This window comes from Scyliorhinus canicula, chromosome 15 (genome assembly GCF_902713615.1).
Source record: "Scyliorhinus canicula chromosome 15, sScyCan1.1, whole genome shotgun sequence".
NCBI classification, from domain to species: domain Eukaryota; kingdom Metazoa; phylum Chordata; class Chondrichthyes; order Carcharhiniformes; family Scyliorhinidae; genus Scyliorhinus; species Scyliorhinus canicula.
The window spans coordinates 45,202,919-45,221,102 of record NC_052160.1 but is presented as its reverse complement, the minus strand read 5'-3'; the positions used below and the strand labels follow the sequence as shown (position 1 = coordinate 45,221,102).

The 18,184-nt window shown below is 43.7% G+C and overlaps 1 protein-coding gene across 2 annotated transcripts in view; it reads left to right on the top strand.

Annotated features, from left to right (window-relative positions):
- Positions 1-18,184, top strand: part of LOC119979096 (protein outspread-like) — a 295,919-nt gene that overhangs the window by 257,617 nt on the left and 20,118 nt on the right. For both annotated transcript variants that reach the window (XM_038821092.1, XM_038821093.1), the window contains exons 16-22: positions 702-4,580; positions 5,935-6,082; positions 7,128-7,245; positions 9,825-9,984; positions 11,581-11,700; positions 12,047-12,133; positions 15,956-16,115. In XM_038821092.1, coding sequence (XP_038677020.1) covers positions 702-4,580; positions 5,935-6,082; positions 7,128-7,245; positions 9,825-9,984; positions 11,581-11,700; positions 12,047-12,133; positions 15,956-16,115 — 4,672 coding nt within the window. The remainder of the gene's footprint in view (positions 1-701; positions 4,581-5,934; positions 6,083-7,127; positions 7,246-9,824; positions 9,985-11,580; positions 11,701-12,046; positions 12,134-15,955; positions 16,116-18,184) is intronic.

Sequence of the window (18,184 nt, the reverse complement as noted above, 5' to 3'; positions counted from 1 at the left end):
GTATTCCTGTATTTATATAATTAGCCACAGCGCTTGATCTTTCAATTACAGACTAGCACACTGAGAAAAGTTCTACATTTGTATAGTTATAAATGCATACACATGTAACTTCAGGACACATTGAGTATTATCATACATGTAACACACCTCTCCAATGCTGTAAATTTTTACTAATGACTAGTTTGTTTTGTGTTTCGTCCACTATTTGCACGTTGATGTGTGGCATGAAAATTAACTTTTAGGGTTACCGCTGAGAGTCATATCTCTGGCCTTTGCTGTCAGGACAGCACAGCTGAAAGACCAAGAACTAAGTTACAGTTCTGCCTATTTTCTCCATGTCCTTTATTGGGGCATGGCTTTGGTGCTGAGAGTTCTGCATGCCTGTATTTGACTCTTGTTTGTGTTCTGCATTTCAAATTCCTTGCAATCATTGGTGGATTTGTCACGACCTGAATTTTCTCCAGAAATTCTGAATATTTGACCCTCAAATCATCTGGCACTCAACCATTACAATTATTAAGCAACCTGTTATTGGACACAGGCGGAAAGGTGAGGCAAACCATGTAACATGGAAAAGAATCAATTTGGACTAATTTATAATGTGACAATATACCTTTTCTGACCCAGTTTTGGCCAGAGATGTGACACTCAGTAACTGGAGAAAAGAGTCTTATTAACTAATCTCTCATCATCTTTTAAAGTCAAAGGGAATACCCTCACCTTCATCAGCCTGGCAAAGACTCCAAAAACTAAACCAAGATATCCAAAATGAGCTCATAGCTCAACACGAGCATCAAACCCTGACCAGTCAACAACTGCAAACTTTAAAGCAAAGCTATGAAGAAGCAAATGATATAATCCATAAGCAGGAGGCGGAAATAGCAAAGCTACAGGGACAATTAAGTTGTGCAGTGTCTGAAGGGACAAGTAATGAGCAAGCATTAACCAAACAAAAGCAGGAACTAATGACTGGAAACCAGAGGATCCAAGATCAATGGAAAGAATGGAGACAGAATAAGAAAGCCATGACACTCCAATTAAAGGATAGAGAGGACTGTCCACATATTGCTGAAACTTTAAAGACAATTAAAGCTTCCAAGGAACTGACAAAACAGCAGGCTTGGCAAGCAGGTTTGCAGAATGGCTTGTGTAACATTAGCAGTACATTTGGTGCCAGGGAACAGGAAAGGATCCAGCGAAACTATGAGATTTTAGAACAAACTTATGAAGAGGAAGAGGAGATCCAAAGACAAAATATAAGAGCTACAGAAGAAAAATGTGTGCAATATGGGAATAAACAGCAGATGGAACATCTGGAGATACCAGCAGATACAATGGAGAAGTGCCAGATTATGTGCCACATACAGGAGGAGGAAATAACCATTCAGACCCTGTCGCAATGTCTTAAAAACCTTAATAATGAAAGGGAAAAAATGAATTGTAGATATGAAGAGCTGGTTAATCAATTAATGGAGGCTGATGCTGAGAATGCCAAGTTACAGAGTCAGCAGACCCAATTTCACAATCTGGAAAGCTCATATGAAAAGTTGTCAGGTACATTTCAGCGAACTCAGAAAACGTTGGAAGAAAAGAATGCAGAACTGAAGGAGACCAGGGTGGAACATGAAAACCTCATTGCCACAAAGAACAGAAAGCTTAATGAAGCCCTGGTTAAGCTGACTGCTCTGGGGAGTAGCCTGGAGGAGGCAGAGAATAAACTGCAGGCCAAAGAAGCAGCTTTGCAGAAATTCTACTCTTCTAGTTCCAACACAAATAGTATGAGTGGTAGAGAAGACTTTCAGTTTAAGTTAAACACTGCCAAATATAATATTATTGAGCTGGAACAAAAATTAAATACGTTACAACTTGGAAATGAAGAGCTTGAGCTTGAAAATTACAAACTTAAAGAGGATCTCAAAGTTTCTGAAAATGTTCGAGAGGAACAATATAAAGAATTTATGGGGACTATACAAGAATTAAAAACCCAGCTGGACTCTAATGACCTTCAGGCCAGGGAAGCAAAGCCACGAGTTTTAGAAAAGGACAAATTTGAGGCAGCATCATGGAGTTGTCCTAAAAAGCAAAGAATTAGGTTCTCCAGTATACATTGTCAAAGATACAGTCTTGATGACAGAACAGAAAAATTGTGGGTCAATAACACTTCAGATGTCACCCTGGACGGGTGCTGTGCTAAAGAAAGGACCCTGTCAGATACATTATCACATTGTGAACCGGCAGAAGATGAAGCACAATTGTGCATTTCCACTGTTCATTCACAAGAACACAAATTTAATGTTAGTGAAGAAAAAAATGATGTACATATGAAGTTGGAAGAGCAGCAAGATAGAAATCTAGAGAATTTGATGGAAAAACATTCGAAGTTGGTGACAATTGAAGTAATGGAAGAATCACATCAGGACAGTTTGTCTAAAATTGATGCATTGATGATGCAACTTCAAGTAGAAAAAGTATATAGGTGGAAATTAGTCCAAGATACCAGCAGTCAATTAAGTTCGATGCAACTGAAGTACGAACAGATCCATTCAATGATGGGTGCCTGTAAGCAAAATATCCACGGTTGTCTTGGAGGTAAGATACAGGGAAACAAAGTTCAATTTTGTAGCTTGTCAGAGATGAAAAGTAGTCTGGCTGATGCTTCACATTGCTTGGAACAGGTGGAAAGATTCCTCCAGCAGCAGCACCAAGAGTTGCAAGAAACCCAAGACCAGATGCACCATAACACAGTCAATGGGACTGTACCACTCCAAAGACAGTTTCTGTTGGCAAGGGAGAAGGAACTGTCTCAGCTACCTGAGATTTCAGATGAAGACACACTGAAATTCTTTGCTGATAAACTATTTTTAGAAGCCCTAATTCTTGAAAAAATGGCACAAACTTTACAAAGTAAAGATAGTGATGTTGTATGGAGCTTAGAAAGCCTCAATAAAGAATCTGAGGTATCATCATCGACTTTGCCTGCTTTAGAAATGGTCAGGGAACCAAACAGCCCTGCAGACTTTGCAGATATCTTACTGATGAAAACGATTTCAGAAGGAAAATTCTGGATAGAAGTAGACAACTTGAGGAAAAACATTCAACCAGAAGGAACTGTGCAAGAGAAAAGAGTGGAAGGTTCATATGGTTTTATTAATGAGTTTGCCAGCAGAGCAGCTGATAGGGCATCGCTTAAGGCAGAGCTGGCATTCATAGTGCAAAAGATGCAAGAGTCCTTCAGTGCAAAAGTTCAAAAACTTCAAGAAGGTATTCGAGATGTTCAGCAGGAAATCGAACACAAAGAAAATATGCTGAGAGAAGTTCTAATAGCTACCAAGACTGTTGAGGTCAACAATGTCATGCAGGAACCTTTGGGGGAACTTGAAAACCCAACCGATCCTGTGGGAAAGGTACTAAATATGAACCGGCCAGAGCTTATTTTATATGCAGAACAAATCAAAAGGGAAGAGACCCGGAACCTAGCTTTAAATGTTGTTGATAAGCAGCTGAAAAAACACCTTTCTGAGATTAAAACGGAATGGGATTTTTCCAGAACAGTCAGAGAAGAATTAGCTGAACAGCTAAAGAAACGAGCAATAGTTCTTCAGCAATTATCTGAAGATTTGCAGACTGTAATTTTTGAGGAAGCCAGTGACGTTTTTCAGAAGCTGTTGGAGGTGTCGCAAGTGTCGCCTTCCTATATCCATATGCAAAACATTAATAATTATCCATCTGAGTTGCTGCAAGAAGCCATGATACAAGCTCAGATTACTTATGTGGTCTGTAGAATGAGAATAGAGTATGACAAGGAGCTCAAAATATATAAAGATTCATGTAATAATATAGACTCCTTGTGCAAAGAGCATGCAAAAAATATTGTTTCTGTACGTGCAAAGTATGAACAAATACTTCAGAAGAGATGGCATGATTATACGTGTGTACTCTCAGGGCTTGAAAAAGAAAATGAGGCCCTCAGGATGCAAGCCTCTCTGCATGACTCAGAATTAGAACTGAAACAAAATGAATTACAAGAGTTGGACAAAAGGCACAAGCAACATCTCCTCCAGATTGAAACAGGGTACCGACTGGCACCAGGCAGCAAGCTGATTAATGTGGAAAAGATGCCAAAACAAAGAAAAACTGATCAGAATCAGGAACAAGAGCATGGGGGGCACATGAAGAAATTAGAAGAAAGTTTACATGATAACACACAGAAGTGTTTAGTAATGCATGAAGAGGAAAAGCACAATTTATGCAACCAATATGAGCAAAAGGTTAGACAGTTAGAAAAATCTCTGGAACATCAAAGAGAAAATTCAGAAATTATATTTCACCAGAAAGTCTTGATGCAGGACAGTGACGGTTGTGATCGAGCAGGCGGTGTGTTCAACACCATGGAGGTTGGTGGAAATTCACTACAAGTTGAAGAGCAGGCAGAAGTGGACTCCATGATAGTGCCTCACGAACGGATCCAAGAACTGGAGACCCAAATGGACATGATGCGTGATGAACTGGGGCAGAAGCAGCTAGAGGGAACCACTGCAGATCTAAGGGAAAAATACCAGAGAGACTTTGACAATCTGAAGGTTTCTGCATAAGTTAACACTAACACAATAAACTAACACATTAAGCTCTAAAATTTGTGATACCCAATAAAACAGTTGCATTTCTGGTAGCTACATTCTGACAGGTTGTTCAGATTGAACTACCTAAATAAATGGGCAGTTTATCGCACACTGGATCTCATTAGCAGAAACATTTCACTTAATCACCGATTGTTAAACTGCATTTAAGATACTACCATACAGTGAATGAGTTCTTGGGTGTTTCTCTATAACCTGTATGGAAATAGGATGCAACTGACCTCAATTTAGTTACTGATGCAACCACTAAAAGAACACATTGTCATACCCAGAAATATTATAGCAGCCCCTAAGTATTCATTATGTAATTAAATGGACTTTCTCTCCTGGAGCTTTCCTATCTTTAAGCACTAAGCACTAAGGGGCAGCAGGGTAGCATGGTGGTTAGCATAAATGCTTCACAGCTCCAGGGTCCCAGGTTCGATTCCCGGCTGGGTCACTGTCTGTGTGGAGTCTGCACGTCCTCCCCCTGTGTGCGTGGGTTTCCTCCGGGTGCTCCGGTTTCCTCCCACAGTCCAAAGATGTGCGGGTTAGGTGGATTGGCCATGCTAAATTGCCCGTAGTGTCCTAATAAAAGTAAGGTTAAAGGGGGGGGGGGGTTGTTGGGTTACGGGTATAGGGTGGATACGTGGGTTTGAGTAGGGTGATCATGGCTCGGCACAACATTGAGGGCCGAAGGGCCTGTTCTATAAGCCACTTAGGCTTTAGTTTTCCTACCCACCGTTTTCACCTTAATGTTATTTCTGATTCCATATCGACTCCAATCCTATCTGATGTTCAAATATCTTGCGAGCACCTTTCACATCACAAACCAGTTATGATAAGATTTTGTATATCTTTGAAAAATGTTTTACCCTGAGCATTTGGACTCGCTGGGTTATTTTGTCCCTTGCCCCAAGTTACCCAATCTTCATGCATGAACAAAGTGCTGTTGATTGACTAATTATCTATTGGGCAGATCACAATCAACCCCAATTGCTTGCTCACTAGGAAACAACAGATGGTTAAACAAATCTTGGATGATTTTCTCCTCCTGTTAAGAGCATTGATGCCAAGTCTTCCACCCCTGTTCTGACTCAACTTGCCTAACTCAGCATAGGATTTCCATGGTCCTTATGGTTCAACGTCACACATCAAGTGGTGCAAGCATCACTGAGTGATCAGGTTAGCCTCTATTAGGTGCTAAATTGAGATGAAGGCAAACATATATTACTGCTAGGCTTTGTTGATCAAGACTTTAAGCAATCTCAGTAAAAAGAGCTGATGCACGGTGAACAAACTTGTTTCATTCTGACAGGAAACCTGTGAGCGTGGCTTCATAGCAATGGAAGAATCACATCAGAAAGTGATTGAGGAGCTACAGAAACAGCACCTGCGTGAACTGGAGAAACTACAGCAGGAGAAGGATCGCCTACTAGCTGAGGAAACTGCCGCAACCATAGCTGGTAAACACAATTGGGGGGAAAAAAGAGATTTTCAATCATATCAGGTTCTAGATTATACTTTTGAATCAATAACATGAAATCAGATCCCAAATTCTTAATTTTTTGTAATATGTAATAAACCATGAGCCATTGTTCAGTCCTGACTATGAACCCCATTCTCAGACATCCATTCCTCATGGCAACTGAGACTGAACCAAACTGTTTGCAACCTGGGTGTTGTATTTCACCCCAAACCTCTGAACACATTTCTGTGCTATCACTAAGACGTGCTGCATCCACCTCTGTAATGTCACCTGACTTCATCCCTGCCTCACCTCACCTGCCAGTGAAACATCCATATTTTTGTTATCTCTAGACTTAATTATTCCAACACACTTCCCTTCTTCCACCCTACATAAACATGAGTTAATCTAAAACTCAGCAGTCTTTACCCAACTTACATCAAGTGCCATTCATCCACCATCACACTGCTTGCGGACTTAATTGGCTCTTGGTTGAGCAATGCCTCAATTTTAAAATTCTCATTCTTGTTTTCAAATCCCTTCATGAACTCACTTCTCGATAGTTGTACGGTTTCTTCTATCCTTAGAGTCCCCTGAGAGGCTTTTGTTTCTCCAATTCTGGTCTCCTGTGCATCCCTGATATTAATCACTCCACCAATGATCGGTCTTGGGTCTGGAATTTCCTCACTGCCGCTGTTCATCTCTTCCTTCCTTTAATACACTTTACTTCTTGACCAAGCTTTTTGTCATCTATTAGAAACTCACCGTAACTGGTTCAGTGTTACGTTTTATTTGATGATGCTCCTGTGAAGCACCCTGGGACATTTTGCTACATTAACACAGCTACTACTACCGTGTTGCTCCTTACCCAATCATTATGCCATCCCTAGTTCAGATGAAGAGTCAAGTAGGCTTGAAACATTAGTTGTTTTCTCTCCCTACAGATGCTGCCAGATCTGCTGCGATTTTACAGCATTCTCTTTGTTGCAGATTCCAGCATCCATAGTATTTTGCTTACATTATGTCTTGCTGTTTCTTTGTAGCTATTGAAGCAATGAAGAATGCACACAGGGAGGAGTTGGAACGAGAGTTGGAGAAAACCCACCGGACTCAGATCAGTGGTATGAATGCAGATATAGAGGCTCTGGGCAGACAGCACAAGTAAGCATCTCACTCATGCATGCACTCCCAAATGAGTAACAATGTATTCTTGATACAATGGGCTCTACTTGTATAACATTTACAATTTGTTACAGTAGTTAAAACAGTGAAACAGGCTTTGTTACAGTAACTTTCAAGATCTCAGCTTTGGCTTCTCATCTCTGATCTGAGTACTCTGGTTTAGTCAGTATTAGAAGGCCCTAGTGTCATGTTCTTATGTCCAACTTGAAGCCCACTGTCACCAGTAAACAAAAAGATATTGGTGCCCCTACTGGGTCACCCACATCAATCTTCTATAGCATTAGATTTTGTATTGTAGATATTGCTTAGAGTATGGAACTATTTTTACAGCTTTGGTACCATGGTGTCCAAGTTTTCAGACTATCTTTTGTACATCAGACACACTTTGAATACTTTATTTTCTGAATTGTGATCCTGAGATCTGCAAGTTGAAGGTTTTTAAGCCCATAGTGGCCAAACTTAAAAAGATATCCTGTCCAGCACGGTAGCATGGTGGTTAGCATAAATGCTTCACAGCTCCAGGGTCCCAGGTTCGATTCCCGGCTGGGTCACTGTCTGTGCGGAGTCTGCACGTCCTCCCCGTGTGTGCGTGGGTTTCCTCCGGGTGCTCCGGTTTCCTCCCACAGTCCAAAGATGTGCGGGTTAGGTGGATTGGCCATGAAATTGCCCGTAGTGTCCTAATAAAAGTAAGGTTAAGGGGGGGTTGTTGGGTTACGGGTATAGGGTGGATACGTGGGTTTGAGTATGCCTGTTCTGTGCTGTACTGTTCTATGTTCTAACTCAAGCCCTCTTTCACAATTCTTTCTCCATTACATCTCTATCTATATCAGTGCCACTTCATGCTCTTGTCTGGACCTGAAAAAATTTATCGATTTTTGCTTCCAATTTCTATCTCTCTCTCGCCATGGTCTATCTCCTATACTTCCCTTCCTTGACCTCTCTGCCTCCGTTTCTGACGATAGACTGACCACCAATATTCATTACAAACCCACCGACTCCCATAGCTACTTCAACTACAGCTGCTCAAATCCTGCTCCCTGTAAGGACTCCATCCCATTATCCCAGTTTATCCATCCCCACCACATCAGTTCTAATGATGCCACCTTCAAAAACAGCGCTTTTGACTTTTTCCTCAACTGAACCCTCACCACCACCACTGTTGTTGACAGGGCACTCAACCATGTTTGACACTTCTCCCGCACCTCTGCCCTCACCCCTTTCCCTCCGTCCAGAGCCATGGCAGGGTCCCTCTTGTCCTCACTTTTCATCCCACCAACCTTCGCATGCAAAGGATCATCCTCACCATTTCCGCCAATGCCAGCATGATGCCACCAATAAACGCATCTTCCCCAAACCCCATCAGCATTCCACAGGGACCACTCCCCCTGTGACACCCTGATCGACTCCTCCATCGCTTCAACTCGTCATCCTCTTCCCATGGCACCTTCCCGTGCAATCCCATAAAGGTGCAGCACCTGCTCCTTTGTCTCTCTTTCCTCACTGTCCAAAGGCCCAAGCACTCCTTTCAGGTGAAGCAACATTCACTTGCATCTCCTTCAATTTGGTCTACTGTATTCACTGCTCTCAATATGGTCTTCTCTACAATGAGGAAACTAAATGCAGATTGGGTGACAGCTTTGCAGAACAACTTCGCTCCGTCTGCATGGTCCCAACCAGCCAGTCACTTGCCATTTCAACTCAGCATCTATCTCTAATGCCCACATATCCATCCTTGGCCTGTTGCAACGCTCCAGTAATGCCCAAATGCAAACTGGAGGTACAACATTTCATCTTCCAATTAGGCATGTTACAGCCTTCTGGACTCAACTTGAGTTCAACAACTTTAGATTGTGAACACCCCCCCCACCACCCTTTTTGTTTCCTTGGTTTGTTCCAATGCAAACACTCCCGTTCCCCCACAGGGCCATCTGTCACTTGCTTTTTTTTCAGTGTTGCTTTCACTGAGCACTAATCTTTGTTCTCCTATTAACACATTCTGCTGTCTTACCTTTATGCCACTATTAGCAGTTTTTTACTCCTTAAAGTTACTATTAATACTATCTTTGTCGTGTGTCCATGACCTTTCATAGAATCCCTACAGTGCCGAAGGAGGCCATTCGGCCGGTCGAGTCTGCAGTGACCCTCTGAAAGAGCACCCTATCTAGGCCTGTAACCTCACCTAACCTTTGGACACAAAGGAGTAATTTAGCATGGCCAATCCACCGAAACTGCACATCTTTGGCCAATCCCTGACCCATTATACCCCACGTCCTCTATCTCCCCACCAACTATATAATTCATTACATTTCTATCCCTTTTCAGTTGTGTAGAAGAGTCATATGGACTTGAAACGGGAACTCAGTTTCACTCTCCACAGATGCTGCCAGACCTGCTGAGTTCACCCAGCATTTTCTGTTTTTAATTTAAAATATTGTTGTCTATGTGAGAATTACTCCTGGCTGGAAGGTGTATTTTGCTTCATTATATCTGGTTGCTTTTATTTTTAATCTGATTGTCCGTACGCTGATCATTTGGTGATTCTTTGCTCTGTTTAACAGCGAGGAAATGGGCTCTGTCCAGCGGGAGTTGCAGGTTCTCTCAGAGCAGTACTCCCACAAGTGTTTGGAAAACTCCCACCTGGCTCAAGCATTGGAAGCCGAACGGCAGGCACTTCAGCAGTGTCAGCGTGAGAATCAGGAGCTAAATTCTCGCAACCAGGTAACACATAAATTGCCAAAAGGATCAGAGACCTAGACAGCTAGAGCTAGGGTACAGAACAGGATGTTATCATAGAATTTACAGTGCAGAAGGAGGCCATTCGGCCCATTGAGTCTCCACCGGCCCTTGGAAAGAGCATTCTACCCAAGCTAACACCTCCACCCCATCCCCGTAACCTCGCGCAACCTTTTTTTGGACATTTCAGGTAATTTAGCATGGCCAATCCACCTAACCTGCACATATTTGGACTGTGGGAGGAAACTGGAGTACCAGGAGGAACCCACGCAGGCCAATAGAGAATGTGCAGACTGCGCACAGACAGTGACCCAAGCCAGGAATCGAACCTGGGACCCTGGAGCTGTGAAGCAACTGTGCTAACCACTATGCTACCGTGCTGTCCACCATGCAGCAAAGACTGTATGTAATCTTGCCGTTAAAGTTAGTGGGCGGTGTTCTCCGGTATTCTCCGCTGCCGATAAAAATCGGGATGGCCGTCGTGAAATCGGCCGAGGTTCACGACGGCCTCGGGGCCCGCTCCCCGCACCTAATTCACCCCCACCCGGGGGGCTAGGAGCGGGCCCCCGTCGTTCCCAGCCACGACCTCGTCGCGCCAGAAATGACGCGGAAACGGCGCTTTTCTGATGTCATCCGCGCATGCGCGGGTTGCCAGTTCCAACTCGCGCATGCGTGGATGACATCAGCGCGCAGACGGCAAGAACCCGTCCATGCGCGGTGCCGTCTCTCCACCGCCGCCCGGCAAGACGTGGCGGCTTGATCTTGCCGGGCGGCGGAGGGGAAAGAGTGCGTCCGTTTTGGACGCTGGCCCGACGATCGGTGGCCTGTCCCCTCCCGAGCACAGTTGCGGTGCTCCTGTCCAAATCGGGCCCCTAGATGTATCTGGCGCCCGTTTCACGAATGTAGCGACCAGGTGTGGTTGCTGCCATGGTGAAACGGGCGTGAAGGGCCGGCCGCTCGGCCCATCGGGCTCAGAGAATCGCCGTGAAAAACGGAGAGCGCCGATTTTTCCGAGCGGGTGGGGGGAGAATTGCTGGGGGCACTAGGGGGGCGTAAAAAATGGCGGGAGGCCCTCCCACGATTCTCCCACGCCACATGGGGAGTGGAGAATTCCGCTCAGTATCTGCCTCTGTGTCCTTGTACCACGAATGAGAAAAACCATACAGAATTCCTATTCTTGAGTATTGTTCAGTGACTCCTTCTGCAAGTGTCGATGGTAGCCATGATGTGGAGGTGCCAGCGTTGGACTGGGGTGGACACAGCAAGAAGTTTTAACCTGGTGTTGTAAGACTTCTTGCTGTCCTTCTGCAAGGTGTGTGAGGTGAAAGCCGGATCAGCTGATTAACGTGCGTGGAATCATAATTCCTTGAGTACATGACTTCGAGGGAGATAGAAAGCTGTGTGAGGATAGAAGAAAGCAGTGAGGAGAAAAAAGGAAAATGTTTGAAGCCTGCTCCATCCGCATTTAATTTTCCTAATGAATTTTCCAGCGCTGTAATGGCTGCATTTAAAATATGTAGAATGATTATTCCTGTGGTATTACAAAATGCTAGCTGTTCTCTCAATCTAATTATTTTACAGGAGCTAAATAACCGCCTGGCTGTGGAATTTGCGAGGCTAAGGGCGCTGGTTACTGAGGAAGGGAAGGGAGAAGGTGCTGGTTCACCACTCTCACTCGGGAAAGATGTCTATGAACTAGAGGCAAGTACCATTTCCTCTTGGCTGGAGGAGGTTGCATGTAACCAGCCTTAGAGTTTTTTGGCTTCATTTTATCTTTCTAATGATTAACTGGGTGGTGCAGTTTGAATGCCTGCTGTCTGAACTGAGGAAGGTGAAATAGCGAACAATTACTGTTCACACCGAGAATCAAAACATCACACTGTGTATACCATGCACTCATACTTCCACCCTCACATTTTCATGCAAGGTCTTCTGCACTTGTGCATTTCCTTTCTTCATTCCATCTGCTTCTGAGTACTTTGAGTGTCATACAGACAGGGCCAAGGTGGAAACTGATAATGTTTCTATTTTTTTGCTAAATTTCCAGGTTTTGTTGCGGGTCAAAGAATCTGAAATCCAGTATCTGAAACAAGAGATTAATTCTCTAAAGGATGAACTACAGACTGCACTGAGGGTGAGTGAATGCAGATACGCAAGAGGAATCTCAATAATTCTATATTTTTAAAAAAAAGTTAGACCATATCTGCATTTTTTGGGTTCCTCATTATAAGAGAGATCTACAGCTACATTTATTATTAATTATTGGAATATCATTGCCACTAGCTAATATATTGCCCATCCCAAATTGTCCTCGAGAAGGTGGTAGTGAGCCACCTTCCTGAACTACTTTGACCCAGCAACAGTGAAGGAGCGCCAATATAGTTCCAAGTGTGCATGGTGTGTGATGTGGATGGAAAGTTGGAGGTGATGATGTTCCCCTGCATCTGCTGCCCTTGCCCAACGAGATAGTAGAGGTTGTGGTTTTGGAACGTGCTGTTGAAGGAGCTTTAGCTGCAGTGCATTTTGGAGATGGTGCACACTGCTGCCACTGTGCATAGTGGTGGGAATGGTGCTGATCAAGCAGGCTGCTTTGAAATGGATGATGTTGAATCTCTTGAGTGTTGTTGGAGCTGCATTCATCTAGGCATGTAGGGTATTCCATCCCATGCCTAATTTGTGCCTTGAGAGTCAAGAAGTCAATTACGTGCTGCAATGTTTCCATCCTCTGACCTGCTCCATATTTAATATGGTTGTCCCAGTTAAATTTCTAGTCATTGGCAATCCCTAGGATGATGAAGGTAGGGGATTTACCGATGGTAATACCATTGAATGTCATGAGGAAATTGTTAGATTGTTGTCTGTAGGATATGGTCATTGCCTGACATTTGTGTGGCGCAAATGTTAATTGTCACTGAATGTTGTCCAGGTTGGACACAAATTGTTTCAGTGTCTGAGGAGTTACAAATGGTACTGAATATGGTGCACTCATCAGTGAATATTGCGCTTAATTAAAATGTTTAAAATTATGTTCTTTTCCAATTAAGGAGCAATCTGGTGTGGCCAATCCACCCATTGTGCACATTTTATGGGTTGTGGGGGTGAGACCCACACAGACACGGGGAGAATTTTAAAAAAAATCTTTTTATTCTCCTCATCTTCAACATTTTCAGCAAATAAACAACTAAAGAGAACAAACAAATACAGTACCAATCCTCCAAACAACATCCCATTCAGTATACAGACCAAAACATCACCCAAACATTCCAAGTAAAAAAGAAAGAAAATTAACAATCAATCAGTAAACAGTGTACTCAAGAACAACAATAACCCCAACCCCCCCCAATTATTGATGCCAATCAATTCTTGAAAGTGCATAATAAACAGCCTACATGAATTGTAGAAACGTTCCTTGATCCCCCTCAGCTCAAACCTCACCTTCTCGAGAGTCAAAAATTGCAGTAAATCCCTCCGCCAAGCCGAAGCACAGAGCGGACAAGCTGACCTCCACCCCAACAGGACCCGCCTCTGGGCAATCAGCGGAGTGAAGGATGAAACATCTGCCCCCGCACCCGCCTGCAGCTCTGGCCGGTCCAACACCCCGAACATGGCTCCGAGGGGCCCTGGTTCCAAGTTCACGTGAGCTACCCCCAAAATGATACTCAAAACCTCCCTCCAATACTACTACAGCTTCAGTCAGAACCAAAACATATGTACGTGGTTTGCGGGACTTCTCCCACATCGCTCACATACTGTCCACTCCCTCAAAGAGTCGGCTCATCCTCGCCCTTGTGAGGTGAACCCAGTTGTATCAGCCCCAATCTCGCTCACGAGGTTGAGGCATTTACCTTCCAGATCACCTCACGCCACAAACCGTCTTCCCTAACCTCCCCCAACTCTTCCTCTCACTTGGCTTTGATCCCCTCCATGGACTCCCCAACCTCCCCCAAAACATCACCCGTCTTCCCCATTCCCCCTGGCGTCAAGGAGAAAATGCTGGAAAATCTCAGCAGGTCTGGCAGCATCTGCAGGAAGAGAAAAGAGCTAACGTTTCGAGTCCAGGTGACACTTTGTCAAAGCTCTTTTTGGTTTCAGATTCCAGCTCCGCAGTAATTTGCTTTTACCCCTGCCATCAATACATCTTTCAACAATGAGGGGGCCGGCGCTATCAGGAAGCTCTGAACCTCCTTCCGAGCAAAGTCCCGGAGCTGCAGAAACCTAAATCCTTCCCCTTGCCCCAGTCCATATTTCTCTCTCAACTCTTCCAACCTCGCAAAATGTCCCCCCAGGAACACAAGTCTTAATACCCTGACCCCGCCTCCTCCCATCTCCAAAACCTCCCATCCAGCTTCCCTGGCTCAAACCTATGGTTCCCCTTAATTGGCATCTCCCCTGACCCTGCTGCCTCAACTGCCTCCTAATCGTCAGCATTGCGACCACCATCACCGGACTCCCAGAGATTTACCTGAGGCCACTGGGAGTGGCGCTGTTGCCCTCGCCCTCAACCCTGACCTCCCTGCACAGACCCTCCTCCATTCTAAAGCACTAGAACTCCTCCCCTCCAACCCATCTAATCATGTTTTTGAATTCGCCACCCAATAGTAATATAATAAATTCGGGAGGACCGACCCGCCCTGTCTGCCAGCTTCCCTGCAGAACCACTTTCCTAATGCTAGCTACCTTTCATCTCTCTCTCTCTCTCTCCCTCCCTTCTCTCTCTCTCTCTCTCTCTCCCCCCCCCCCCCCCCCCACCCCCCCCCCCACCACCACCACCACCACCACCACCACCACCACCACCACCACCAAAGTAAATGAGGTGATAACTTATCCACTTCCTTAAAAAAAGCCTTTGGCAAAAAGAGAGCAGGCACTGAAATAAAAACAAAAACCACAGCAGCACATTCATTTTAATCGCCTGCACCCAACCTGCCAGTGACAGGCAGAGCCTATTCCACCTTGCCAAATCCACTTTCACCCTCCCCACCAAACTAGTAAAATTGTACCTATGGATTCACCCCCCCCCCAATCTCGCGCCACCTGCACCAGACATGAGGAGAATGTGAAAACTCCACATGGACAGTGACCCAGGGCCGGGATCGAACCTGGGTCCTCTGCGCTGAGGCAACAGTGCTAACCACGGCACCACCATGCTGCCCTTGGAAAATCGACGATTAAGCAGCTGAAGATAGTGGAGCCCAGGACAATACCCTAATTAACTTCTGTAGTGAACAAATTGTCAGACCTTCAAGGGTCTAAGAAATGTTGAAGAAACCAGTGTTGTTTTCTCTGGGTAAAGACTGACAGGATATTTGAAATGTTCAGAATGATTAATTGAATTGATGAGGTTAAAAAAAAATCAAAGGCAGGTTTATGATCTTAAACATGGAGACAGAAGACACTTTTTCACATGTAGCTATCTGCATGCTACAAGTGGTGATTGATGATAAATTAGTTACAGCATTCAAAATTATAGTGGTTGATCCATTGAATATAAATAGCATGCGACTGTGTGAAATGTGCGTGAAGTGGGATCTAAATTCAGCAAGGGCAGTAAGGGTTGCCTGGTTTCCGCTTGTGCTAAAAATTGTTTGTGGGCATGACGACCGGTGATTAAATCTCCTAATTCCTGCTAAGGAGAATCCTGTGTTCCATACTGTATTTCTATTGATATCAATCCAGTTCCCTAGCCCTGCCAGAGGTCAGCAATTTCTTCAATCCCATATGTTACTGGCTTTCTTTCTGCTGATGTTAATCCAACACCCTCTGACTCTGAGTTTCCTATGACATTATCAGTTGTCACTTTTTGAATAATTCTCTATAAAATCAAAACCAAATGTACATTGATGATTTAATTCTTTATAAAGTTTGATTTTTCCTTTAGAAGGCATCGTGCAGAATTTTCTCAATGTGCATGCTGTAATGTCAGTTTAATTAACGTATGTTATGCTTATTTTGTAAGGACAAAAAGTACGCTACAGATAAGTATAAGGGCATCTACACCGAGCTGAGCATCGTTCGAGCAAAGGCTGACTGTGATGTCAACCGGCTGAAAGAACAACTAAAAACTGCCACAGAAGCACTGGGAGAGAAGACAATAGACTGCTGTGTTACTAGCTACGGTAAAGATGTGGAGAACATGTATGAGCTCCCTTTATGTTAAAATTCAGAAAGGTGTAATTTGTAAAAACATATACATCAGTTGGGCAGCCTGTTCCTTTCTTTGGTGAATGTATACTCACTCCCCTGAAGAGTGACAAGATACTTTTGAAAGTAAATGTTATGAAGGGCAGGGAATTAGGTTCATCAGAGAAGAATTTTTTGGCAGGAGAAAAAGTAGCTAAATAATGGGCTACCTTCAAAGAAAGGTGGTTTGGGCACAGTCATGGTATATTCCCTCTAAAGGCAAACGGTAGCGCAAACAAATTCAGAGCTCCCTGGATGACACAGCAGGTGGAAATTAAGATAAAGAAGAAAAAGTGTGCTTATGTTGGGTGTACGGTAGAAAATACAATTGAGAATCAGGCTGAATACAGAGGTTCAGAGGGGAAGTGAAAAAGCAAATAAGAGAAGCAAGGAGGGAGTATGAAAAGAGACTGGCAGCTAACATAAAAGGGAATTCCAATGCCTTCTATACGACATATAAATAGTAAAAGCTGATAAAAGGAAGAGTAGGGCCGATTAGAGGCCAAAAAGAAGATTTACATATGCAGGCGTGGGCCTGGCTGAAGTATTAAATTAATACACCAAGAAAGAAGGTGTTATCCAAACTGTGGTGAAGAGGAGGTAATTCAGACACGAGAAGGATTTACAATTAGCAAGGAGGAAATATTAGATAGGCTGTCTATACTTATATTTGACAAGGCACTGGGAGCTGATGAGGTGCATCTAAGAATATGGAGGGAGTTAAGAGTGAAAATTGCAACGGCACTGACCATAAGTTTTCAGTCTTAGACTTGGATGGTGCCAGAGCACTGCAGAATTGCTAAATTTATATCCCTGTTCAAAAAAGGTGGAAGGATAAGCCGAGTAACCCTTGAGTAGTCAATTTAACTTAAGTGGTGGGAAACGACTAGAAACTGTATTTCAGGACAGAATAAAAGTCACGTGGACAAATGCAGACTAATTAAGGGGAGCCCGAATCATGTGTAACTAACCTGCTGGAGATTTTCAGAGAGGGTTGATCAGGGAAATACTGTTGATGTGATGTACATGTACTTCCAAAAGACATTTTGAGAAGCGTTATAGTTCATAAAATAAAAGGGACAGTAGAAACACGAATACAAAATTGACTTGAGTGATGAGGAACACAGAGTAATAGTTAATGGGCATTTTTGAGACTGGAGGAAGGTTGGTAGTGGAGTTCACCAGGGATTGGTTTAAACCCTTGCTTTTCCTGATATTTATTAATGATCTAGACTTTGGCTTACGGGGATCAATTTCAAAATTATGGACAATACAAAATTTGCAAGCATTGTAAACTGTGAAGAGGACAGTGTAGAACTTCAAAAGGACATAGACAGGTCGGTAGAATGGACGGATGTTCAATATAAGATGATACATTTTGGTTGGAGAGACTGTATAATATTAAAGGTACTACTCTAAAGGGGTCGCAAGAGCAGAGGGACTTGGGTGTATATATGCAGAATTCATTAAAGGTGACAGGACAGGTTGAGAGAGCATTTAATGAAGCATACAGTATCCTAGGCTTTATAAATAATAATTATCTTTATTAGTGTCACAAGTAGGCTTACATTAATATTGCAATGAAAATCTCTTAGTCGCCACATTCCAGTGCCTGTTTGGGTACAGGGTTCTCTAAGGGAGAATTCAGGATGTCCAATTCACCTAACAAGTATGTCTTTCGGGGCTTGTGGGAGGAAACTGGAGCACCCGGAGGAAGCCATGCAGACACGGGGAGAACGAGCAGACTCCGCACAGACAGTGACCCAAGCTAGTAATCGAACCAGGGTCCCTGGCGCTGTGAAGCAACAGTACTAATGACTGTGCTATGTAGAAGAGCAAGGAGGTTGTGTTGAACTTGTATAAAACACTAGTTAGACCTCAGCTGAAATATTGCGTACAATTCTGGATACACAGTTTAGGAAGGATGTGAAGGCATTGACAAGAGTGCAGAAAAGATCACAGGAATGGTTTCAGGGAAAGAGAACTTTAGTTATGAAGACAGATT